General features: G+C 43.2%; 1 protein-coding gene across 10 annotated transcripts; it reads right to left on the bottom strand.

Moving 5' to 3' along the window:
- Positions 1-17,590, bottom strand: RNF114 (ring finger protein 114). Of its 10 annotated transcripts, none has more exons than XM_080685129.1 (8): positions 17,422-17,590; positions 13,257-13,407; positions 9,804-9,910; positions 9,317-9,431; positions 5,984-6,206; positions 5,241-5,348; positions 1,732-1,793; positions 1-744 (listed from the first exon to the last, which is right to left on the bottom strand). In XM_080685129.1, exons 1-7 carry the CDS (start codon positions 17,559-17,561, stop codon positions 1,780-1,782), a joined length of 858 nt encoding a protein of 285 aa, XP_080541255.1. In that variant the 5' UTR covers positions 17,562-17,590; the 3' UTR covers positions 1-744; positions 1,732-1,779. The 10 variants fall into 10 exon arrangements, with proteins under 10 accessions (XP_080541255.1, XP_080541258.1, XP_080541257.1 ...); XM_080685132.1 differs by having other exon boundaries at positions 1-747; positions 5,984-6,155; XM_080685131.1 differs by having other exon boundaries at positions 5,984-6,155.
- Between the last annotated feature and the right edge of the window lie 9,469 nt (positions 17,591-27,059).

Below are 27,059 nucleotides of genomic sequence, written 5' to 3'. Positions count from 1 at the left end.
CCGGTTGGATAAATTATGAAATTTATTTATATTTCGCCTTTTAAAAGCCAGAACGTAACAAATTTCACTTTCTGGAAAATCATCTTATTAGAAATACATGAAGTGCACTTAATACAAGGAAAGCAGTTTCTTAGTACCACCAGTGAGGCGGACACGTTCTCTTCAGTTCCCTCAAATGAAGGTTTTACTCAAATTTCCCTTTAAACTTAGACTGAGATGATCTCAATTGAGGGAGGTCTGAGTGATCTCTTTCCAAAAACTATAGTGAAGAAGCTGAGCTTAACATATGGGCCTCCCAAGCAATAGCACAATAGAAAATACTACTTTGCCCCAAAGGGCCCTGTCTTTGCTGGTTACTAGGCATCCAAAGTTCTTACTGGCAGGTAAGGAGAGGCCCCTAGCAGCAGGGCACAGGCCCAAAGCCCTGTCACTTGCAACCTCAGTCACTGACCAGAAGAAATTTTCGTATCAGACTAGAGAGGTCTGACATGAAAACGCAAACCTAAATCCAGATGCCCTTTGGTTGATCAGAGGTTCTGCTCCCGTGGATTTGACTGCCAGCTCTTAGCCTTGTGTTTATTAATATCGTGAAACATGTTGAACTTCAAGCTTCTTGAGCTGCTACCAAAGCAAGTTTCCAGGAGACAGTTTCCATTAACAACTGCTCACAGGAGATGTTGTGCCTTTGAACAGTGTCTTGTCAGAAGAGACGGTAGGCTGTGGTATTAGATTTCCTATCACCTCCTGCTGATAGGAAAGCAATGCTCAGTTTAATCTAAGTTTTAACCAAAGATAAAGGAACTGTTATCCACTCGGGCTCCAAACCTCTTCTTTCTTATTCACTTGAGGACTCCTTCTTGTACCTCAACGACAAGAATGTAAGCAGGGTCCCAAACAGAAAAGTAAACATGACCAGTCATTTGAAAATACCTTATTAGCTTGAAAATCATAAGCCAAGAGCTATGGTCCTCCTGTCTCTCTCAGCTGACCCTCCTCCCCACTTATGGAGAAATGGAGTTTAACCTAAGTTTCTAACCTAGAAACACTTATTTCCACTAAAAACATGTGGTTCCACCTTATCCTAAAAAGGCACCATGCAGGCATTTAAGACTGAACCAGTACATTCTAAGGATGTGCAGGAGTGGCAGCAAAATATCACTAATCAAAATTCCAGCATCAGACCATGCTAAACCCAGAACATTCACCCCAGCAGGACTTTTAAAAGGTTTCCTGGGAGGTAACTCCAGCTCTGGCAGCTGTTGCAAGGACCAACTAACAGGAACTTCCTCAGCACAGGAGTTCCACCAGTGATCAGATGCACTACTGCCAGAGCTCACACCTCAGGATGAGGAGAGGAGACACTTATTTCATTTGTGCTATTCATGACCCACAAGAGGTCCTGGCGGGCTTGGAGGACCTGAGAGAGGAATGCTAGGTGAGAGGAACAAGAGTGAAACAAGGACAGGTGGAGAGGCTGGGTTTTCTTTGGAAAGAAGCAGCAGAAACCCCAGGAAGTAGCCGAGGAGCAATCAAGGACAAGATGTGACAAACCGGGTTAACTACAGGGGAAGAGCCCAAAGGAAAGGAGGGCTCTGACCTGGGAACCTGCTTCCCTGTTAGAAGTGACCCTGTCCTAACACCACTGCCAGGTCTGTTGTATGTTTAAGATTTCACACATAACATGTAATGGAAGCTCTGGAACTCTAGACGGACAGTAGAAGCCTTGCTCACTGATCGATGATGGAGCGTTGCAACACCTGATTCATCACGTCCTCTTCATCAACATCGTAATCCTAGGGGCAAAACACAGACACAACCTCAGCACTTGTCTGCAGCTGCAAGGACTCACTTGCAGTAGGAGAAGCAGGAGAGCTGAGCACAGGGCCCTGGAGAAGGTTGCCAGGGACCGGATCCCAGCTCCTGGTTGGCAATGCTAGCCATGGAAGTCTAGACAGATTGCTTGATCTCTCTGTGCCTCTGCTGCTTCATCCCGATGATGCAAACAATGATGGCTCCCTCAAATGGGGAGACTGAGGACCAGAGAGCACCCAGATGAACCTGACACAGACCAAGTACTCTAATGTGGAGTGTACTGTAGTGAAACTAACTTTTCTTTCTTTCTTTCTTGTTAATTCTCACCTGACGGTATTTTTTTCCATTGATTTTTTTTGACAGAGTAGAAGGCAGGGAGGGAGGGAGGGAGAGAAACTTCATGTGAGAGACACCTCACATTATTGGTCGCCTCCCGCACATGCCCAGATCGGAACCAGGGATCGAACTTGCATCCCAGGTACATGCCCTTGACCTGGAATCAAACCTATGACCCTTGGGTGCATAGACCGATGCTCTAACACTGAACTGGCCAGGGTAAAACTAGCCTTTTTAACTCAATGAGGCAAAGTTTTCTACTTGGGCATTATAGTCATCTTTATGGCATTAACAAAAAGGACAGTTATTTTCAAGTCTGAGTTTCAGATATGTATCAGACAATGAATACTCTTTACAACAACTCAGTAAAGAGTCATGCTTTCCTTCTCAGGTCTTGAAATTATAGCCATTAAGACTGACTACAGCCCTAACCGGTTTGGCTCAGTGGATAGAGCGTCGGCCTGCGGACTGAAAGGTCCCAGGTTCGATTCCAGTCAAGGGCATGTACCTTGGTTGCGGGCACATCCCCAGTAGGGGGTGTACAGGAGGCAGCTGATCGATGTTTCTCTCTCATCTATGTTTCTAGCTCTCTATCCCTTTCCCTTCCTCTCTGTAAAAAATCAATAAAATATATTTAAAAAAAAAAAAAAAAAGACTGACTACAGCCTGGCTGTTGTGGTTCAGTGGTTGAGCACTGACCTATGAACCTGGAGGTCAGTTCAATTCCTGATCAGGGCACATGCCTGGGTTGCAGGCTCAACCCCCAGTAGGGGGCGTGCGGGAGGCAGCCAGTCAATGATTTTCTCTTATCATTGACTAGTGGCCTAGTGCACGAAATTCGTGCATATTAAAAGGGGATTAATTAGAGGAAATATTTTAATATTGCTATTTGCCCTTTCTCTATAATAGAAGTGTCAGAGATGAAAGAAAATTAGTAAAATGTATATGAAAATCTTCCTCCTGTCAGAGTCTGGGGTGCACCATGGGACCCAGAGTCAAGTTCCTGCCCACCCATGTGCACCTCAAAATTGCGTGAGACCCAGACCCGGCCAGCTGCCCCTTATTGGGCTAGATCCAGACCTGGCCGGTCCCACCCTTGTCAAGCCCCGCCGGGTGGAGGGCGCAGCCTCAGGTCCCCCAGCCTGGGCTGGGGCAGGGGGCGCACCTTGAGGTCCCCCGTCAGGCCCTCCCAGGTGGGGGATGCAGCCTGAGGTTCCCTGGCCTGGTGCCAGGGTGGGGGGTGCTGCCTGAGGTCCCCTGGCCTGGTGCCAGGGGGTGGGGGGGAACAGACTGAGATCCCCTGGTCTGGCACTGGGGCGTGGGGCACACCTTGAGATCCCCTGTCAAGCCCCGCTGGGCAGGGAGTGTGGCCTAAGGCCCCCCATCAAGCCCTGCCGGGTCGGGGGTGAGGCCTGAGGTCCCCTTTCAAGCCCCATGGGGGTGGGGGGTGGGGCTCAGCCTCAGGTCCCTGCTGATTGCTTGTTAAGGCTCTTTACGGGAACTTGGCCTCCGCTGTGGGCGCAGCCATCTTGTGTTACAGAAACCCCCCAACCCCCGCCTCCACTGTGGGCACCGCCACCTTTGTGGCAGAGTGACGGTCAATTTGCACACTCCCTCTTTATTATATAGGATGTTCTATCTCTCTCCCCCTTCCTCTCTGAAATCAATAAAAATATATTTAAAAAAAAAGACCGACTACTACAAAATTCTAACTTGACACATGTATAAATAAAAGGTTTATTCCAAGCAGTTGGCCAAATTTATCTATCACTATGCTGCCAAGACAACAGCGTGTCCTTCAAAATCACTCAGCTCTAGGGAAAGGACACAAATCTAACGACCACATCTGGTCAGTGGATATGCTTTGTTTGACCTGAAGAACGTTAAAAATAAATATGTAAGACGATATATGAAATTCTGCATTTCCAGCTTCCTGGAGTTGGTATGGGCGAAGGAAATGGGCAACACTGTGCCTGTACTTACACATGACAAGGATCAGCTGGAGCTGACTACAGCATAACAAGCCACACGCAATCTAGCCTGAAAATCTGACAGGGACCATTTCCACTACTTGCCTGGCCCTATGGGTATCTAAGCTAAGAATCCCAAACCAGCCCAACCAGCATGGTTCAATGGTTGAGTGTTGAGCTATGAACCAGGAGGTCACAGTTCGATTCCCAGTCAGGGCACATGCCCTGGTTGCGGGTTCAATCCCCAGTGTGGGCCGTGCAAGAGGCAGCCGATCAATGATTCCCTCTCATCAGTGATATTCTATCTCTTTCTTCCTCTCCATAAAAATAATATATATATTTAAAAAACAAACTAACAAAAAATATCCCTAGCTGGTTTTGCTCAGTGGATAGAGTATCAGCCTGTGGACTGAAGAGTTCTGGCTTCGATTCTGGTTGGGAGTACATGCCCAGGTTGTGGGCTCAATCCCCGGGGGGGAGGGGGGGGGCGGTGGGGCATGCAGTAGGCAGCTGATCAATGATTCTCTCTCATCACTGATGTCCTTTCTCTCTCTCCCTGTCTGATATAAAAAAAAAACAACAAAGAACAAAATAAACCCCCCAAAAATCTCAAACCAGGTTCTATAACAGGTAGAAACTACACACACCAAACGAATGGGGAGGATGGTGGCAAAAAAAACACACAACAACCATAGGAGCAATTTGACACCATGTCTCAGTCTAAGACAGCTGGCCAGGTCATAGTTTTATTTCTATTGATTTCAGAGAGGAAGGGAGAAGGAGATAGAAACATCAATGATGAGAATCACTGATCAGCTGCCTCCTGCACGTGCCCCATGAGGGATCGAGCCTGCAACCCGGGCATGTGCCCTGACTGGGAATCGAACCATGACTTTCTGGTTCATAGATTGACACTGAACCACCAGCTACACTGGCTGAGCTGGCCAGTTCATCTTCAATGCCACTCAAGAAAGGCTGTGGCCACTCATCTGGCTCACAGACTGCACAGGTACATTCCAGGTAACCTATACTAGTAGCATCAGTGACACAGCTCAACAATAGGGCCCAAGGTTCTTCAGGTAAAAAGAGGGAGGAAGGAATCACAGCCCAGGTTCCACTTACCACAAAGGTGTCGTAAGAAAACTGGTGCCGCCGCTGGATGTGCTCGATGAAGTTGGTGCTGCGGTAGTTGGGGTCTCCCCAGGGCATTGAAGCACATATTGGACAAACCTTTCAACAAAGAAGCATGGTCTTAGGCACCTGATGTCTCAGCTAATGTCCACTCTCTGTAGCTCGTGTCTGAATCCCGATCTCCCAGGACAGCTTTCCTGACACACCAGTCCCGGGCCAGGTCACTCCCTTGTGTGCACATTGACATCAAGTCAAGTAACACTTGGGGGTGGGTAAAGGCTTAAGCCATGATACTACCCTTTTCTTATCCCCTACTGTGGTTAGAACAATGCATCAGTTCAGTGGGGGTCTAGACTATGGCCTTCCATCCCACATATAAAATGATTCAAGACACAAAGAAAACCAAAAAATGACAGATGAGCAATGTCCCAAGAAAGTTAAAACACAGCCTTAGGTTCTGTTTTTACGGAGTAAATGAGGGGGCTCAGGCGGAAAAGCCCTCATACAAGCAGTTGATTTGGGTTTTGAAGACTGGGAGGCATTGGGAAAGCCAAAGAACACATGAAAGTGTGTGCCAGAAGAGGGGCAGTGGTAGCAAGGAGAAAAGGCCAAGAGGCAGCATTACAGGCAAACAGCCAGACAATCAGTGTGGCTAGCATGAAAAATTCATGGAAGCTGGGAGGGGCAGAAGCAGGCATACGCATCCGGCTTAGGGATGGAATCCCATCATTTACCAGGAAGATATGGTGACAAAGGGGGTAGGCAAGAGATGAATCTGAAATGGAGGAAGACTCCTTGAGTAGCAGAGTGAGGCAGGCAGCTGGAGCTGAGGCATGAGTCGGGACGAGGGCCAGAAGAGGAGGAGCTCCCAAAGGAAAGTGCTGGAATACTGACAGTTAAGGAGTTCTGTAGCGGGAGAGAGATGGGACAGGGCGCCAAGGGCTGAAGAAAGAGAGGCTTCAACAGAGACAAAATGATCACATGAATTTCAGGAAGCCAAAGGAGGGGAGAAAAAGAGAGAAATTAGGTTGTAGTACCAGAAACCAGAATAGTTCAGCAATACTGATCAAAATTATGAATACACTTAACCTCCAACCAAATCAATCCACAGCTAAGATTTTATTTTACAGACAGACATAAACATAGGCAAAGATATGTTAAAATTTTATGTCAGGCTTTTAAAATTTACTATGAAAAACTTCACACCTACAGAAAAGCAGATGATAGTTTGATGAACCAGCCCTTACCCCAACACCTAGATTTAAGTTTGGCATACTTATTTCAGCAAAAAGGAAGCATTTTTTAAAAAAATATGTTTTTATTTATTTCAGAGAGGAAGGGAGAGAAAGAAAGGAACAGAAATATCAATAATGAGAGAGAATAATTGGTTGGCTGCCTCCTGGACACTCCCTACTGGGGATCGAGCCAGCAACCCAGGCATGTGCCCTGACTGGGAATCAAATCGTGACCTCTTGGTTCCTAGGTCGACGCTTAACCATTGAGCCACACCAGCCAGACAAAAAAGGAAGCATTTTTTTAAAAAAATATATTTTATTGATTTTTTACAGAGAGGAAGGAAGAGGGATAGAGAGCTAGAAACATCGATGAGAGAGAAACATCGATCAGCTGCCTCCTGCACACCTCCCACTGGGGATGTGCCTGCAACCAAGGTACATGCCCTTGACCGGAATCGAACCTGGGACCCTTGAGTCCGCAGGCTGACGCTCTATCCACTGAGCCAAACCGGTTTCGGCAAAAGGAAGCATTTTTATTTTTATTATTTCTTTTCATTTTTTTTAAATTAGAGGGTTTTTTTGTGTTTGTTTTTTTCTTTGAAGAATCAATTTATTATTTTTAAATGTATTTTTATTTATTTCAGAGAGGGAGGGAAAGGGAGAGATAGAAACATCAATGATGAGACTCATTCATTGGCTGCCGCCTGCACTCCCCCTACTGGGGATAGAGCCTGCAACCTGGGCATGTGCCCTTGACCGGAATCGAACCTGGGACCCTTCGGTCCATAGGCCAACACTCTATCCACTGAGCCAAACCAGCCAGGGCAGCATTTTTATTTTTATTATTTTATTAATCCTCATCCAAGGATATTGTTCCACTGATTTTTAGGAAGTGGAAGGAAGAGGGAGAGACAGAGAGAGAGAAGCATCGATGTGAGAGAGACACATCAATTGGCTGCCTCCCCCACAGGGCCAGGGATCAAGCCTGCAACCAGGCACGTGCCCTTGACTGGAATTGAACCAGGGACCCTTCAATCCAAGGGCCGATGCTCTATACACTGAGCCAAATAGGTTAGGCAGGAAGCATTTTTAAAAGTTAGGGGAATTAAAATGTGTATGGGCCAGATGTAACCCACAGGCTGCCAGTCTGTGACTTCAGAGGTAGATCACAGACCTCCTGAGATAGAAGAAAGAATGCACACCTGATACTCTGAACTTAGTTAAGATCGGCGCAGCTCATGACAGGAACTTAATGCAGAGAATAGCCACTAGAGACTGTGCCTGCCTAGCAATATCAGGGTCCTGAAAATGGGGTGCACGATGGGCCAACCCAGCCCAGTCCCCTAGTTTGGGGAGCTGAAATAAGCAGATGGAGAGGGGGTTCACTGGTAGAATCTGTTGCAGCACAACGTTAAGAACCCAGGGAGTCTAGTGTAAAAAAGTGGCTGCACTGACCAGAATTTGTACTTGACAAGGAGTTCAATAAAGTCAAGAGACGATTTAAGATATTCCTGAAAAGGCCAACTGGATCTTAAGATTTCCAACAGAGAAATAAAGAATGCCACAAGACCTAATCCTATTAGCAAAATTGTAGTTCGTGCCTCACTTTTTACAGCAATGGAGCTGAAGACTGCCCATAAAACTAGGTATATATTTCAGCAGAAGCAGTCTGAGATAAATGGGAAAACTAAAACAAACTATAGAGGAAGTTGTATTAAGACCTAGTCAGGCCCTGACCGGTTTGGCTCAGTGGATAGAGCGTCAGCCTGCGGACTGAAAGGTCCCAGGTTTGATTCCGGTCAAGGGCATGTACTTTGGTTTCGGGCACATCCCCAGTAGGGAGTGTGCAGGAGGCAGCTGATGGATGTTTCTAACTCTCTATCCCTCTCCCTTCCTCTCTATAAAAAAAATCAATAAAATATATTTAAAAAAAAAAAAAAAAAAAAGACCTAGTCTGTAAAAAGAAAGAAAGGAACTAGTCTGTCAATCACATTAAGAGGGAAGGGCAGCACTGCTGAAGATGGACAAAATTCAAACATTTTTTTCAAAACAAGAAATGTCAATCTGTGTTATTTAAATTAAATGTCAAAGGACTAATAAGCATTTTCCTAATAATTTTACCTTAAATTCTTTTTCTCCACAACTATGAAAAAGCTACTCTCAAAGGGAAAATGGCAGCTTGACAGAGGAGAAACGCGGTGGATACCACGGGATCCAAGTTAAAGATACCAACAATGGACCAAGAGACATCACTTGCTCCCTGATGTGGAACCTGGAGGACACATCACTTATGGAGCATCCCTGCATCTACTCATGAAGAAGCAGACAAGCCCAAACTGAGGACATTCTACAAAACTTGCCTGTCCTCTTTAAAAATGTCAAGGTCATGAAAGACAAAGAATGGCTGAGGACTAAAGAGACATGACAACTAAACCTAACACACCGATCTGGGATTTAGGGACATGGAAGACTGATATGAAGAACATTACAATTGCTAAAATGTGAACATGAATCCCTCAATAGATATTAGATTATCTCAATGCTACATTTCCTGAGTAACAATTAAACACACAAAAAAGTGATTTTTTAAAAAGCAAATGTTCTTAGGAGATATATGCTGAAGTATTTAGGGACATGATATCTATAACTTATTCTCAAATAGTAAGCAAAAAATTTGTATATAGAAAGTATGGTTAAGCAAATATGGTAAAATGTTATTAATCCAAGAATCTAGGTAAAGGATACATAAGAGTTTACCATACTATTCCTGTAATTTTTTCTGTAAGTCTGACTTTTTTCCATAAAAAGTATTTAAAAAAAAATTACTCTTACCACAGATTTGGTGTCCGTGCTATGGGATAACTTGCAGTGTTCCACAAGTCCTTCTTGATCAAAGTTCTTCTCAGGACAGTAAGGGCAAGGAAAGGTATAACGGTTTGGGACATTCCTGGAAGATGAAAGGCAGGGGAAAAAAACACCTCTGTGAGTACATTTCCATGCAACTTCAGCCACTTTACCTTGCAAAAAGGAGCAAAGTTCACTGAACGTTTTATGACAGGGATTGTGATAATTACTTCAGAGTCAGGTCAAATGTTCTGAAAATAACATCAGCACAGCTAATATTTGAAGTGAACATCAGAGAGTGCTTCTCCACACCACCCCCCACACAAAATTACATCAGCTTTAGCCAGCATAACTATTACACTTTCACTTTCTATAATTCATACAACTCAACCCCGAACATGCAAAGTGTCCAGTGTGACAATTAAACACACAAAAAAGATGACCTCAACCTAAGGGAGTGATTTGAGTCATTTACCTTGGCTGAAGGGACACATCCTTGGTGGTGGCCTTCACACCTTCCATGATGTAATTCTGGTATTTGGAACAGGTAGCCACATGGGCCCGGATCTTAGATAGGAAGAACTGGGACAGGAAGAATCAGAGTTGCCACAAGTTAGTCAGAACCTTGTACCAGGCCCAACATTATCCCAAAGCAAGGGCAAGATGAAAACTAAACCTATTCCACCCTGGCAAACATCTCACCAGTCTCCTGGCTGTGCTGATGGGGCTGAACCTCTGACTGTTTGTTGCAGGGTTTCTGTTAAGACCAAGATTGGTATTTTACTTGACCAAATCAGGACATTTGCTTCCACTCTACACTAACTCTCCTAGAGGTCTGCTTTATTCACCATACACCCTCTGCTTACAGACACACTCCAAACCAAGTGAAGTTTTTTAAGTTTTCTATACTAATATTTAAATTCATCTCCTTACAGCAAGCCAAGAACTTCATTCCATTTTGTGCAGCAAAAAAAACCTGACCATGTAAGTAAAAGGGATAAAGGCTAGTAATCCTAGTTAAAGTACAAGTCGACAGATTATGGTAAGTGATCTTTACAAAAAACCCTAAATCTGAATCTATTTCTTCTATAAAACCTAATGGTTTTATAGAAAAGAAAAGAAAACCTAAAGAGTGCTTCATGACAGGTGTTCTAAAAAAAAAGAAAATGTGTAAGGAATGAAGAAAGAGGGGAGACACGGGGGGAAAACATTTTTAAGAGGTATACCACAATACTATCACTAATCTTTAAAATGGGGAAAATAAAAAGCATACAGAAAAATCCCCCAAATCCCATTATGCTTGAATGATTTCCATTTCTTGATTTTTTAAATTAAAGGAAACTACAAGAAAAAAAAGCTTCAATATTTGAGCTCTGGTTTACCATGATGCTTCTGTCTTATCTCCTGCTAAAGTACTTAACTTCAAGCTAGCAACCAGCGCTTCCCAATTAAAAGAAATGGGAAATAGCCTTATTCAGAACTGTACCCACTGGGTACCCCTCATGCTAAATCACTCTGAAAGGACGATTGTAAGGCATATGCATTCTAAGGCTATTTAACTAAGGTGTTAATGACATTAACGTGCAAGAACGTCCAACAGTCCTTTGGTGAAAAAACTGTTTCAAATGTGAAAAGAGTTGTCGAAATATATATTATAGTATGATCCTATTTTGTAAAAATCCTACACCTGTGTTTTTCAAAGGGTAGAAAATATTTTTCAGTCTTCTAAACTGAACCACTCTAAAGAGGTAAGCTCTGGAGTGGGAACAAGCCTACATTATTTTATACTAGTGGCCCAGTGCAGTTTCATGCACACTGAAAGGAAATTAACTAGAATATTTTAATATCGCTATTCACCTTTTCTCTATAATAGAAGTGTCAACCAAATTCACGATCAACAATGACAGATCAAAATACACGCATGCGATTGGCACTAGTGAGAGCTTTATATGTATCATGCATGCACAAGTCAACTTAGCCTTTATATAGGATAAACTTGCTTAATTAGACCTGCTTTCTGATTTAGCTAAACTATTTCCAGCCCAGTGAAGCACCCCAACTTTTCTTTCAGGTAACTGTCAGCAACACAGCAGTAAATATCAACATGAAGCAGATTATTATTGTAGATCACACAGGGAGAACAAAGGGTAAAATATTTAACTGCAGCAGTGTTTGACTATATTCTGTGCAGTGAGAAAACCTGAAGTCATTTTAAAGGCCCACCATTTCTTACTTCTTTTCAGTCAGGTCAAGTTTCTAAGCTTTCTAAATCTCTGTTTTCCAGCTAATGATAAGAAAATAGGATTCTACCGAGTGTCCTATCTACCTACTCCAGGACTTCTGTGAGGATCAAATGAGATGAGGCACGGTAAAACGCTCCACAGACATTTGGTTAAAGTGTGAAATGTTTGCACCTGGCTATAAAGCAAGTCTTGTTCCTAGACCAGCCGTGGGCAAACTACGGCCCGCGGGCTGGATCCGGCTGTTCTATCCAGTTCTCTTGCTCTCCCCTCCACTCCTTTACTTTGAATTTATATTAGTTCACACAAACACTCCATCCATGTTTTTGTTCTGGCCCTCCGGTCCAGTTTAAGAACCCATTGTGGCCCTCGAGTCAAAAAATTTGCCCACCCCTGTCCTAGACTGAAGAAACTGCAAGGAGGCTAATTGTCGCTAGGCAAAGGAAGCTGGTCGTTGCTATGTGACGTCATTACCCAGTGCCCCCACAGCGACCATTTCCCGGCTGGGCTGGGCTGTGGGCTGCATTTTGCACCATGGGGTCTCGGTAGCGATGCAATTTGGTGGGCAGTCGCTCTAGGGTGGTGGCGGGGCCTGTGTCCCACTTGGGGGAAGCAGAGTGTTGCTTTGTGGGCGCCAGGTCCGCGGTGCCACTTCTCTGTAAATGGCCAGTAAGCATCACGGCAGCTCCTGCATTGAGCGACTGCCCCCTGGTGGTCAGTGCATGTCATAGCAACTGGTCAGACAGTTGGACACTTAGCATATTAGCCTTTTATATATATAGATTGTTGTACTGTCTAGAATTAACAAAACCATGATTTAAAAACCAATAAGCCTGTGTATATCTCTTGGAAAAAAAGAAAATAAGACAGTAGTATTTCTTGTTATAACAGATATTAAAATAAATATATTTGACTTTAATATGGTAATACAAAAGAGCATGGGTGCATTTAGATGTTAGATCTTGCTATTATAATCAAACATTTCATATTGACCTTTGTATCATGATTTTTCCCTGTCAGGTGCTAAAAATTGATTAAATTTTATATCTGTAATTATATACATTTTTAATTTTTTAAAGAGAGAAAGGGACAGAGAGCGAGTGAAACATCAATGTGAGAGATAAAAATCCCCTGGCTGCCTCCCACACGTGCCCTGACCAAGGATCAAACCCACAACCTGGGTATGTGCCCTGACTGGGAACAGAACCCACCACCTTTTGGTATACCGGATGACTCTCCAACCGAGCCACATTGACCAGGGCTGATATAGATTTTTAAATTTCCTCTCAAACTAACTAAAGCAGGTAACATTTTTGAGTCACTGACTTTATTTTATATTAAAAGATATTAAAAATATCCTTCTGTCATTATATTTTAATTAATATTGTGCATAATGCTTTGGAAAAATGAGTCATAGGGGAAAACTGGGATAACTGATTTCTATGATTTTCAAAGCTAAAATATGTAATATACTAAGCCCATTCTAAAAAAAAACAAACAAAAAACCCCCAAAAACCCAATAAGGTTACTGAAATGAAACAGCACAGCCATTGCCACAGATAACCAGCATGCACACTTGCTATTAGTCATCCATCATGCTCTACCTTTAGAAACTACATGGCAACAGCTCTACGTTTTACCCCATCTCATCACAGAAAGACCAACTCTTCTGTTTTCCTTCCACATACATTTTTACGGCAGCCATGGCAAGAAGTCTCTGTGCTCTCAATCTGTCGCTCGAGCTCCACGGCTCGTTCGCCAGGTGCCAGAGGGCTGCGACATACCCCACAGACAGGCTTCTTCGGCTTCAGACATTCCTGCAGGCATGCAGAGCAAAAGCTAGAACAAGACATACAGAGAACCTGAGTCATGCATTGTGAGGACAAGACAACAAAATGGATAAACTTTTAAAAGACATCAATGAATAATGGGTTAAAGACAACTTGCTCCCTACTCCTGATTCAAATACCAAGTCCCCCTGCCATGGCCAGTGTGCTCAGTTGTTGGAGCGTCAGCCTGCGCACCAAGGGGTCTCGGGTTCGATTCCCAATCAAGGGCATGTACCTGTGTTGCAGGTTCGCCCCTGCCCAGTCTGGGGCTTGTGCAGGAGGCAACCAGTTGATGTGTTTCTCTCACATCCATGTTTCTCTCTGTCTCCCCCGCTTCACTCTCTCTGAAAAGCAATGGAAAAAAATACCCTTAGGTGAGGATTAACAAAAAACAAACAAGAAAACCTGCATCTCCCTATGCCAGAAAAATGAGGGTGGGGGGATGGGTCCTGCAAAGAACACACAGGTCTAGCAACAGAAACAAATGCAAACTACTGTGACACAGGGCAAAAGGTGTCACAGTACACTGAAGGGTTTCCTGAATCTCGGTTTTTCCTCTGTGAAATGGAGATAGTAGTACTCACCTCTAGGAATGTTGGGAGACCTTAGTACAGTATCTAGCATATTTGAAATGCACCACAAACAGGAGCTGCTATCATTAGAGGTGAATGCAAAGCACTATGGGAACACAAATACAAGAGCAACTAGTTGTGACGTAAGGACAAGGCTGGGAAGACTTCAGAGGCAGCATCTACAAAAAGAGCCTTAAAAGAAAAGAGTTTAGCTGGCCGAGTACGAGGATATCCCAGATTCTTAAGACTTAAAAACTCATGCATCTAAGGAAATAAAAGCCCAACACTTTGCCTCATAAGCAGAAGTCTAAAGCAAAGTATCCACAAGATAAATTCACATTTTAGAAAAATAACTCTGGGACTATCACAGAAAATAGAATTGTTGGTTTAAAATTTTTTTTCTTTTAAACATTTTCTTTTTAAACATATATCTTTATTGATTTCAGAGAGGAAGGGAGAGGGGGAGAGAGAGATAGAAACATCAATGATGAGAGAGAATTATTGATCAGCTGCCTCCTGCACATCCCACACGGGGGACCCAGCCTGCAACTGAGGCATGTGCCCTAACCGGGAATCAAACCGTGACCTCCTGATTCATAAGTCGACACTCAACCACTAAGCCACATTGGCCAGGCTTAAATTTTTTTTTTCAAGGTGAGGAAAGACAAGAGGACACTTGAAGTAGAAACCAAAAAGATGGCTAACGGCAAAGGACTGTGAGGGTCTGACTGAGGCAACAGAGAATGAATTCAGGAAATGATTCAGAGGTGTAATCAGTAGGACTGGTAACTTACTAAATTTGGAGGATAAAAAAGGCCAAGTTTCTACCTTTTAAAAAAATATGTTTTTATTGATTTCAGGAAGAGGGAAAGAGAGATAGAAACATCAATGATGAAAGAGAATCATAGATCAGCTGCCTGCTGCACGCCCCCTACTGGAGATCGAGCCCACAAACCCGGGCAAGTGCCCTGACCAGGAATCAAATTGTAACCTCCTGCTCAGAGATTGATATTCAACCACTGAGCCCAAGTTTCTATCTTGAAACCTAGACAGGTGGTGATGCTGAGATCAAGTACACAGAAAGAATGGGTAATAAGGCATGAAAATACCCCAGCTACATACCCAACCTGATAGGTTTAAGGCAGACTGTATAATCAAAGGTAATCTGCACATCTGACAATTTTTTACTGTTTCTAAGAATTTTCTTCCTCTTTGTCACTAAGCTAGATGTTATTCTGCTAGGCAAAATTCTAGACCAGGCTGGGAGAAAATGAGGGGGTCTAGTGATTCACCACTGAAGGCACAATGTTGAACGAAACTAAGTCCCGATCCTCATAATTGTTGTGTTCCAGAGTGGAGAAAAACACAAATATTAGATAGTGATTAAATACATGAAGGAAATAAAACAAAGCAATGAGATCAGCTGGGGTGGATTACAGAAAGCTTCATTAAGAAGGTATCATTTGAACTGAGGCCTAAATTTATAAGGAGGCACACAGACCTGGATGCAGAGTTCCATACAAAGATGACACCAAATGCAGAGGGGTGTCCGAAAAGCAGGACGACCTTTGGGGCCATGATAAAGGCCTGCTAAGAAAATAGGCTGCTTTCAGTTTCCATTTCCTACATATGGCCTTCTTCTAGTTCAGCCTTTTAGATGTTCCACCCTTTCTGTTACAGTGCTATGTACAAAGTCCTTTCTCCTGGGCACCCAGGCACCTATATTGTACTAGACTGGAGCAGCATAATCATTTAGAGGTTGAGATAAAAGTTTTATAAAAATCTAATGCTACGCCCAGCCAGAGCTACAGTGATGCTGAAGTTTCCAAGCACAAAAGTTATCAAAAACCAATTAGGCAGAGCAAAAAAGCACTTGGCTGGCCCTAAGAGAGACTCAGAGAGGTGCATCCATTTTCAATCAACTTTGAACTGATGAACATGTAGACGTAGTATGGTGAGTATAGCAAAGAGTCAAGGTTTGAATCCCAGTACTGTCCCCTGACCCATCTGACCCAGGAAAGGTTCATCTGGCTCAAGGAAACCTCAAGGTTTGTTGCTCTTCAGTTGGTAAATTCTGCTAAGTCAAGCTTCTTTATTCATCCATTACCCCCACTCCCCCTCAGTTTGATTCCTATAATACCCTTCCATTGCACAATGAATTTTCACAATAGTCTGAACATTTGCTGGTACTTATTTATTCGCCTGATTGTGAACTCTGAGGGCAGAATCACCTTATTTCTTACTATGCCCCAAGAATCTGGCACATAGTGGGCATACAAATATTTTGGTCTGTTGAACATAAGACTGGAAGATGGATATAAACAGGGCAAAATAAAAATGGTCATTGCCCTCATGCCCCTAAATTTTGCTCTGTGCAAGAAACTGGGAGTAATTTAAATGGGGATGGTGACAAGGGAGGTAACAAATTGGGACTTGAAGTCTGAAAAGGATTTGGGGTAGTGGTGAGGGAGGTGCAGATGGGACAGGAAGAGTTACAGGCAAAATGAACTGCAAACAGAACAGCCCAAAGCTAGAAAGAGCTTTGTGTACTTGAAGAAGCAAAAAGCAGTCAGTGTGACTGGGGAGCTCTTCCTCTGCAGGATTGCTGCAGAAATAATGCCCGTGATGCCCAGCAAGTGCCTACTGACCAGTAAAGGGGCCCTAAGACCAATGCCAAGGTGACGGCCATGATACACACTGAGGGAGGCCATGGAGAAAATGCCATTCCTCAGAGGCAAGAAGTAGATGGCCAATTCTTTCAGTTTAGGTGTTTGTGTGTTTGATGCAGCAAGGCTGAGATTCAAATCCGGCCAAACTCAAAACACCTACCGCAGTCCAGGACCGGTCCTGACATTATCACACACACCTCTTTTAGTCGTCCCGACGCCTCCTAGAAATATGCAGGCCATGGAGGCTTAATTCCCAACAACACGAAACACACCTGAACCCAAGTAAATAGGAATGCTAACGGTCCCTATCTGCCGACTCTCACCCCCTTCACAGCGAAGGCAGATTGGTCAGATTTACAGCATGACTTCCCTTTTGTTCTGGTAGCCTAGCTTAGTGTTCCTCCAACTTCAGTGCACATTAGAATTACTGGGCAGAGCTGGATAATGACGCCAGATGTGCTACACTTGAGGGGCGACGTACGCACTACTCAAGGGAAACTGTGGCTCTCGAGGGCAGAACCCCAGTGGGGTTTAGCTACACTATCCCGCGTGGGAGGAGCTGACAGGCCGCTTGGAACACAGTAGGAGCTCGAGAAGAGCGGGATTCTTGGAAGGAAGCAGACAACTTCCACGGGTCTTCGGAAGGCCCCGCGGAGATGCCACTTTGGGCCGAGACCCCCCCCACCCCCGCCCGAGACCCTCCCTGCTGAGGCCTCGCCCCTCGGCTCCATTCCCCTCCGCCCAGTCAGGCGCCCCCCGACCAGGCCCGGGCTCGCCGCTTACACGTGTCCGCAGAGCACCCGCACCGGCTTCTCGTACACCTCTAAGCACACGGGACACGTAAAGCGGGCCAGTGGGTCGGCCTCCGCCGCGGGCCCTGCCAGCTGCGCACCACCCTCACTGTTCTGCTGCTGCGCCGCCATCTTGCTGCCGCGAAGCGCAGTCTAACGGTGGCCGAGAAGGAGGAGCCCGACGGGGCGGGGCCGAGACGGCCCGCCAGCGCGCGAGGGGCGGAACGAGGGCGGGGCTGGTGGACGGCGAGGGACTCTAGGTGCGTGGCTTCTGGGATATGCCCCTGCCTGAGGGCGGGGTTAGGGGTGCGCCACGCCTCCTGGCCCCTCTGATTGGAGGGAGAGAGAAAGGAAAAGTTAAGGGAAATCTGGAAAATGGATTTTTGAGATTGGCAAAATTCGAACCGGTTTTGAGCTTCCACCTGTTTCCTAAATATAAATCATTACTGTTAATTAGTATTTACTTATGCAGTATTACTTAATATTTCTCTTCAAGCCGAGTTGATTTATTTAAACTCAAGCAAACAAAAAATTAGAACAAAAAGAATAATAAACTTAAGCAAACAAAATTTAAAGGGAGATCTGATATCACTCCTGAGCTACAAATAAAAAACAAGTATCACTTATTTCTACAAGGGAACTGTAAAACTACAATGGAAATAAAAAAAATATCATCCCCCCCCCCCGTGATTTTGAGAATATATTTATTAAAATTAGGGACAGCCCATGTGGCTCAGTGGTTGTGTCAACCTATGAACCAGATCACGGTTCCATTCCTGGTCAGGACACATGCCTGAGTTGCGGGTTCAATCTCCAGTAGGGACGTGCAGGAGGCAGCCAATCAATGATTCTCTGTCATCACTGATGCTTCTATCTCTCCTTCTCCCTTCCCCTTTGAAATCAATAAAATAAAACAAATTATATATATATATGTAATTTGGGGACAGTGAAACACGGAAGGGCTTAGGATAGAAGAAGCAACAGGAGAGAGCCTAGGTGGGGCTGCTATTGGCTCACTGAAAAAGTCAGAGAAAAGGGGGTCTTGGAGACAGGTTCAGGGAATTAGCCCGGTGGAGCTGCTGCGGCCAATTGCTTCCTTGGTTGCAAGTCTCCTGGGGACTCTTAGAGGTCAGGAGATGCACACCTGAGAGAGAAGAAAGACTCGGACATGCTCTGGGGAGGGAGAGCACCCCAAAACTATATCATTTGTTCATGCTGAATACTGTTGATGCTGAAAAGAGAGATTAGCCATTACTAAGTAGGTGTTGACAGGATATCACCACACTGAGACTTGCTAGTGGAAGCAGAAATAATGGGAAGCATGTCTCCCTCCCTAAGTCAGCATTATTTAATATTATGTTCACCTGCCTCCTGGTGATAAGGTTCAGCTTCTGATCTGTATAGGTGGGGAAGCTGAAGCCTGGATAGACTAACCTTACCCGCACAAGAAAGGAGCAGACCTCCATCCCAGATGTTCTGAATCCCAACTTTCTCCACTTTCTACTGCACCCAATTGACTCTTGCATATATCTATTTAATAAGAGACAGGTTTTTTTAAAAGGAAGGCTGTGCTAACAATTCTATATGGTTTTCTTAACCTGGAAAGTTAATTATCAATTAAGCCTCTACCTGAAAGGAAACAAAAGGCTCACAGGAAGGAGTCTACATGGGATCAATAAATCATGTTAGTTAAACCAGGTTAATTGAATGCAAATTTGTGCCATTTCCAATATGCCTACATTTCTGACTTGATCCCCAGTCAGGGCACATATAAGAAGCAACCAATGAATGCATAAGTGGAACAACAAATCTCTTTCTCTCTCTAAAAATAAATCAATAAATTAAAAAATTTTCAATTCCTCTGTCTCACTAGCCATATTTCTAGTGCTCAATAGCCCCATAGAGGCTATGTATCAGGACACAGCAGACACAGACCATTTTCATTATCACAGAAAGTTCTGTGGACTGTGCTGCTGTAGAGCTACTCACACACGTGGGAAGGATACAGACACATAGATGTCCAGGACAGCACTGGTCATGGTAGCAAAATTATTAAATAAATACTATATATATATATATATATATAGATAGATAGATAGATAGATAGATAGATAGATAGATATAATTACCATACTGGTATGTCAACTCCATGAGGACAGGAATTTTTGTCCATTTGTTTACTGTACCTTTAGCTTTAAAATATATATTTTTTATTTTTATTGATTTCAGAGAGGAAGGGAGAAGGAGAGAGAAACATCAATGATGAGAGAGACTCATTGATCAGCTGTCACCCCCCTAACTGGGGGTTGAGCTCGAAACCAGGGCATGTGCCCTGACCAGGAATCAAACTGTGATCACCTGGTTCATGGGTCTATGCTTAACCACTGAGCACACAGGCCCAGCTGTATCTTTAGCTTTTAAAAACAGTGCCTAGGGCATGGTAAGTAACTCCATATATGTGTGTTAAATGAATATACAGCTGATATGAAATGATCTTCAAAATATATATTTAATTAAAATAACACCAAGGTGCTGAGTAATGTAACGGTATATATTTATGTATGGTGAATAGATGTCTCTGAAAGGTAAGGTGACCAATCCTCCTGGTTTGCCTAGGGTTGAGGGTTTTCCCAGTGCTAAGCTTGGAAGTCCCGGGCACATAAGTTGATCACCCTACTGAACAGAGTTCTGAGAATCTAGTACCGGTGTCTATCATCAGAAAGGAAAACTAGGGGCCTGGGGTCTAGGTTCTGGGCCTGGAGGAAGACTTACTTGTCATTCTCTTTCCTCTTGTATTGTCTAAACTTTCCCCTCTTGTATTTCTGCGTTACTTTTTAAGTAAAAATTAAAGAATATTGCATTAGGCCCTGTGGAAGAATAGATGATTAGACATGACCCAGCCCTCAATCCCTATCTCTTAGCCTCAAGTCACATGTAAAACTTACTGTTATACTTATCTAAAGTAGGCAGAATTCACACCATTATGTATTATTACATTTATTAATCTATGGGCAGATAATTTCATCATTAATTTCAAACTAGTAAGAGATTCAAGATTGCCAAACTGGTATGAGCCCAAAGGAATTTCCACCTACACCACTAGGAAGCAAACAAGTATTTCACGGACTCACTTGGCCCAACTAGGTGAACACCGCCTCCTTTTTCTCTCCAGTTCCTTAAGGGTTTACTGTCCCTGCCCATTATGCTTACTGTACTTAGCCTGAAAGTAAAAATCAATAAGGGGCCCGCCAGTGTGGCTCAGTGGTTGAGCGTGACCCATGAACCAGAAGGTCACGGTTCCATTCCAGTGAGGGACATGCCTGGTTTTCAGCTCGATCCCCAGTAGGGGTCGTGCAGGAGGCAGCAGATTGATGATTCTCTCATCATTGCTGTTTCTATTTCTCTCTCTCCCTCTCCCTTCCTCTCTCTGAAATCTGTAAAAAAATATTTTTTTAAAAAGGGGAACATAATCTTGGATTGCAAAGAGTTTTAACATGAGTAACACTCATGCAAATATTCATTCAACCAATACCTTCTATGTGCCAGGCATCCTAATGGATATTTGGGATATGGCTGTGAATGATTTGGACAAACGGGAAAGATGTAGGGGGATGACCACATAAAAATAGCAGTTTATCAATTACTCCAGCAGGTCACACAGCATTTTCGGTTTATATTATATCAATAATATATGCAAAAATTATGATCCAGTAAGATGTGACAAGAACTAGAACTAACTGAACAATGAATATTATCAAGACTGATTGAAATAGAGGTTTAAATCCACCACCATCAGCAGCAACTGCATACATTGTGACTTGAGACATTGGCTAAAGATAGAATGAAGTCATCACAATTAGTAAGACATTGAAAAATGAAGTATTCATATAGAAGTGGAATTGCTGGGTCATTTAAATTTATTAGAAACTGCCAAACCAAACCATTTCCCAAAATCTCTAATGATGTATGAGTTGCTCCACATCCTCACCAACATTTGATTGTCTACCAGGCTTCCTCAAACTACGGCCCGCGGGCCACATGCGGCCCACTGAGGACATTTATCCGGCCTGCCGGGTGCCGCTGCCTGTCCTGCTTAGCAGCCGACTTGTCCTGGGCCCGCAGTGCGCATAGGAATTTGTTCATAATTTTTTTTTAAAACTATAGTCCAGTCCTCCAACGGTCTGAGGGACAGTGAACTGGCCCCCTGTTTAAAAAGTTTGAGGACCCCTGGCTTTGCTTTTAGTAGGTGTGTAGTGGGATCTTGCAGTTTTAATTTTTAAAAAATATATATTTTTACTGATTTCAGAGAGGAAGCGAGAGGGAGAGAGAGAAACATCAATGATGAGGGAGAATAACTGATCAGCTGCCTCCTGCACATCCCATGCGGTTTTAATTTTTATAATGATGGATGATGTTGAGCACTTGTTCGTTTGCTTATTGGCCATTTGTATGTCTTCTTTTGGAAAATGTCTGTTCAAGCTTTTTGTTAATTTTTTATTGGATTGTCTTTTTATTCTTTAGTTGTAGGAGATAAAATATTATTTTGTATTTAGGCCATTATTTTTGTAAGTTTTTATTTTGAAATAATTTTAGACTTACAGAAAAGTTGAAAAAATGTTTTAAAAAACTCCCAGAAACCCCTTCAAGCAGATTCCTCAATTCTCTCTCTCTCTCTCTCTCTCTCTCTCTCTCTCTCTCTCTCTCTCTCTCTCTATATATATATATATATATATATATATATATATACACACACACACACACACGTACATATATGTGTGTGTGTGTGTATATATATATATATACACACACATATATCCTATATAATAAAAGCCTAGTATGCTAAGTGTCTGGTTGTCCAGTCGGCTGTTCAACCAATCAAAGCATAATATGCTGATGATATGCTAAGGTCGCCTAACCGCTCATTGTGCCGTGCAATGACCATGGGGGGGCGGGGTGGCGGGGGTCAGACACTCATTGCAGGAGCTGCCTCCTGGTGGTCAGTGCACTCTCACAGGAGGAGCGCTGCTCAGCCAGAAACCCTGAGCTGGGCTCAGGCTGGCGAGCGCGGGGATGGTGGCAGGAGCGCTAAGGATGTCCGACTAAGCCGTCAGTTGGACATCCCCCGAGGGCTCCCGGACTGCAAGAGGGCACAGGCCAGGCTGAGGGACCATCCTGAGTGCAGGAATTTCGTGCACCGGGCCTCTAGTGTGTGTGTGTGTGTGTGTGTGTGTGTGTGTGTATTAGTGCCCTGGTGCATGGATTAGTGCACATTGAAAGGAAATTAATTAGAAGGTGGCCAGCAGGGCAGGATTGGGCGAGACAGGCCAGTGCCATTGCTTGAAGGGTATCTGCAGAGTGTGTGGGGTCCCTCCAGCAGGTGGGGTCCCTCGGCCTGGCCTGCGGGGATTGGGCTGAAACCAGCTCTCCGACATCCCTTGAGGGGTCCTGGATTGCAAGAGGGTGGTTCTCAGGTGATACACCCCGGAATCGGGCTCCTTCCTCTTTGGTTCCAGGGTGCATCACCTGAGAACTGCCGCTGCCAAGTCACTGCAGCTCAGCAGCTCCTGTGTTGAGCATGTGCCCCCTGGTGGCCATTGCATGTCATGGCTCCTGGTTGGATGGTCACTTAGCCTTTTATATATATAGATATGCTCTTTTTCATAAAACATTTGTAGACATGATACACCTTTACTTATAAATATTTCAGTGTGTATTTCCTAAAAGGAAAGACATTCTCATACAAAACTGTAGTACAAAGATCAAAAAGTTTTTTATTGTGTATATATACATATTCATATAGACATATCTATATGAATATATATGATTTGCCATTTTGACTATTTAAAAGTGTATAAGTCAGTAGTATTGATTACATTGACAATATCAGGCAATCATCATCACTATCTGTTTCCAAAATTTTTTCATCACCCCAAACAGACGCTCTATACCCATTAAGTAATGTCTTCATTCTCCCCTCTCCCTAGTCCCTGGTAACTTCCAATTTACTTTGTGTCTCTTTAAATTTTCCAATTATAGACATTTCATGTAAGTAGAATGATACAATATTTGTACTTTCATGACTGTCTTCTTTCACATAACATAATGTTTTTCAATGTTCATCCATGTGGTAACATATATCAGAACTTCATTCCTTTTCATGGATGAATAGTCTTCCAGTGTATGGGTATACCACATTTTGTGTATCCATTCATCTGTTTATGGATACTTACATTGTTTCCACCTTTTGGCTATTGTGAAGAATGTTATGAATGTTTGTGCACAATGTTCTGTTCAAGCCCTCAATTTTAATTATTTTGGGTAGATACCTAGGGGTTGAATTGCTAGGTCATATGGTAATTCTTAAATATATTTTTTAAAATTGATTTCAGAGAGAGGAAGGGGAAGGAAGAGAAAGATAGAAACATCAATGATGAAAGAGAATAATTGATTGGCTGTCTCCTGCATGCCTTCTACTGGGGAATGAGCCTACACCCAGGCATGTGCCCTGATCAGGAATTAAACCATGACCTCCTGGTTCATAGGTCGATGCTCAACCACTGAGCTACACTGGCTGGTTTGGGAAGATAGCATTTGCTAGATGGCTGCAAACTGCTGGTTTAACTATCTGTCTCTGTTTCCCTATTCCACTTGTCCTGGCTTACTAGTCTATCTCAATAGGGCTACTAAATGCTATACTTGAACCCAGCTCTACTGGTTTGTAGGGTCATTTCTGTTCCACTGTGCCATGTTGCTGGGGACCTTAAATGCTGATTTCTTATTCACCATACTCTGTTGCCTCCCAGCACCAAACACCTGGTCTAGAGAGCAAGGGCTGTGATCACCATCTTTCTTGCTCATAGACCTTCAGTGGCTCCCAGGTGCCCACAGGGACAAAGCAACTCTACCTGACATTTGAGATCCTTAGAGACTAGGCTGATATCCCATCACCCCTATTTCCCAGCTCACCCTGTGCACTCATTTTTCTAACCAGATTAATGACTTGTTCCTTATCCATCCTTACTAGAGTGCAGGGGTCAGACCTGGCACCCAGGGCCACATAGCCCTGGGGCAAACACAGTATTTTATGTTTGGTATCAGTATGGGATCATGGTTTCTTTTCCCCCCCCATTAAAGCCTTACAGTCTGTTACTATCATTATTTATTTTGATGTTCTAATTGTCCCAGTTTTGACCAAAAGGAACTCCTCCAACCTGGCTTTTGTGTCCTTTTAACATGTCCCATTACTCTTTTAGTATATCCTTACTTTCTGTCTCAATAAGATGTTCCAGGTACACGTTGCAATTTCCCTGCCCGAGCCCTGAGAATGTCATTTCTCCAAGGAGCCTTGGTTCCTTTTAATGGAGAATGGTATTTAGAAAGCAAGATCTGGGTGATTGTTGCTATAGGGTGTCACTTCTTGTGGGCTTTCTCAGCAGGTGGAACTAGGAAGTGTATTTACACATGGGGTTTGTAATTGAGAAGTTTCACTTAAAAATCTGTACTTCTCCTCTTCAGAAACCTAAATATCTGATCACAATTAGTAGGGAAATTGGCAACAATCAGCTGGAACACAGTAGGGGTTCAGTAATATATATTTTCTCAGTAAAATATTTATTGGAGACTCCCTGTAAGCCAGGTATTATGCTAGACTATATTAATACTAATGTCTGGTACTCTATATATAGTATGTGACTATCCTTCTCTAGTACCTAGTAATGCCCACCTTATATGCTTGGAGACAGTTGAATTTCAATTTCCAGTACTTTCTTTCGATTGTTTTCTTCCCTCCTGCTGGAAGGAAGGCTGGAGAGCTTCACAAGTCTAACTTACTCAAAGCCAAGCTCAAATGCTACCTCCTCCTTGTGGCTGTCCCCAGTTTGCCCTGTCCAATGACCCCTCTCCATTCTATAAGCTCTATACCCCTCTCATAACATTTACCACCTTCGATTTTGAATTACAGGTTTTTAGTTCATCCTACTCCTAGTTTATTAATATTGTCTTTCTGATAAGAAGACTGTTCCTATTGTTGGCTCCTCTTGAGGGCAGGGGCTGTGTCTGTTTTGCTCAGTTATATGCCCTTCAAATCTAACATCAATGAAAAATTCCATCAGAAATCAATACTGCCAAAACCGGTTTGGCTCAGTGGATAGAGCGTCAGCCTGCGGACTGAAAGGTCCCGGGTTCGATTCCAGTCAAGGGCATGTAACTTGGTTGCGGGCACATCCCCAGTAGGAGGTGTGCAAGAGACAGCTGATCGATGTTTCTCTCTCATCGATGTTTCTGACTATCTATCCTTCTTCCTTCCTCTCTGTAAAAAATCAATAAACTATATTAAAAAAAAAAAAGAAATCAATACTGTTGAACCTCTTATTGCATGTGGGGCAGATAATAATAATAAAATTGTGAGCAAAACAGGTGTAGCTATGTCCTCATGGAGATAACTGACTTCTGCGGGTGAAAGAAATTAAAATCACTTAATTTGAATTTGTGTAATGACTTAAAAAACAAATGATCTACATTTGTATTATTGTCCCAATATGTACGCATCCTTAGAAAATATCTAGTATTGGCTGATGTTTTGTTTTCCATTCCAGGGTATGTCTTTTTCATTCCACTGCATGTCTTGCAGAGTTATGTAATCCTTTAAAAGTGATCCATAGTAATAATTAGTATGGATACACCATTCCCCTACTGATGGACATTTAGAATGTTTTTTTATTTTTATTTTTGGAATGTTTAAAATATATTTTTATTCATTTCAGAGAGTAAGGGGGAGAGAGAGAGAGAGAGAGATAGAAACATCAATGATGACAGAGAATCATTGATTGGCTGCCTCTTGCACACCCCCTACTGGGGATTGATCCTCAAACCTGGGCACATGCTCTGAAAGGGAATCGAACTCTGACCTCCTGGTTCATAGGTCGATACTCCACCACTGAGCCACACTGGTCGGGCTAGAATGTTTTTGCATTACAGACAATGAAATGACAGGTCTCTTGTGTATTTACACTTGTTTTTCTAGTAGGTTCCAGGAAATCAATTGCTTGGTTATTGTATTGCTTTCCTTTTTTGTCCTATACATGCTTGTATTGCTGGAATTCATGTGTTACTTTTGTGATTAAAAAACACCACACCCCTATAAAATAGAAGTAGGTAGATTATTCCTGTTTTTGGCTCTTACGAAGCAGAGGTGCTTAATCATTGTCATATGACTGTTATATAATCTGCTACTCATTATGTAATAAAATCTGTAAAAGATACTCCTGTGACTCCACATCACTAAGCGAAGAAATTTCGGGCCTTCAACCCCATCTAAAATATGAGAAACATGGCTCTCTTCAGTGACTTTGGGTCTTTTCTGATGTGAAATGTCACCAAGTCTCAATGACCAAGGTTTCCTACTGGTAAAACCTTCTTAAAAATCTGTTCCCCTTTTGACTGTCACAGAACCACAGAGCTGGAAGGGACTTATTAGCAGGCTCATGCAGTCTTGCAACAGCTTCCAAAGGACAATTTAGAGTTGTTACAAAGTCAGAGAGTTTGGATGAGGCTGGAATTCCTGTAAACACTATCACCTTGCAGGTGATTAAGAGAGGAGCTTAAACATTAGCTGATAAAGGCTGAAGTACA

The sequence above is a fragment of the Plecotus auritus genome (genome assembly GCF_963455305.1).
Source record: "Plecotus auritus genome assembly, chromosome: 8".
NCBI classification, from domain to species: domain Eukaryota; kingdom Metazoa; phylum Chordata; class Mammalia; order Chiroptera; family Vespertilionidae; genus Plecotus; species Plecotus auritus.
This window is presented reverse-complemented; position numbering and strand designations above follow the sequence as displayed.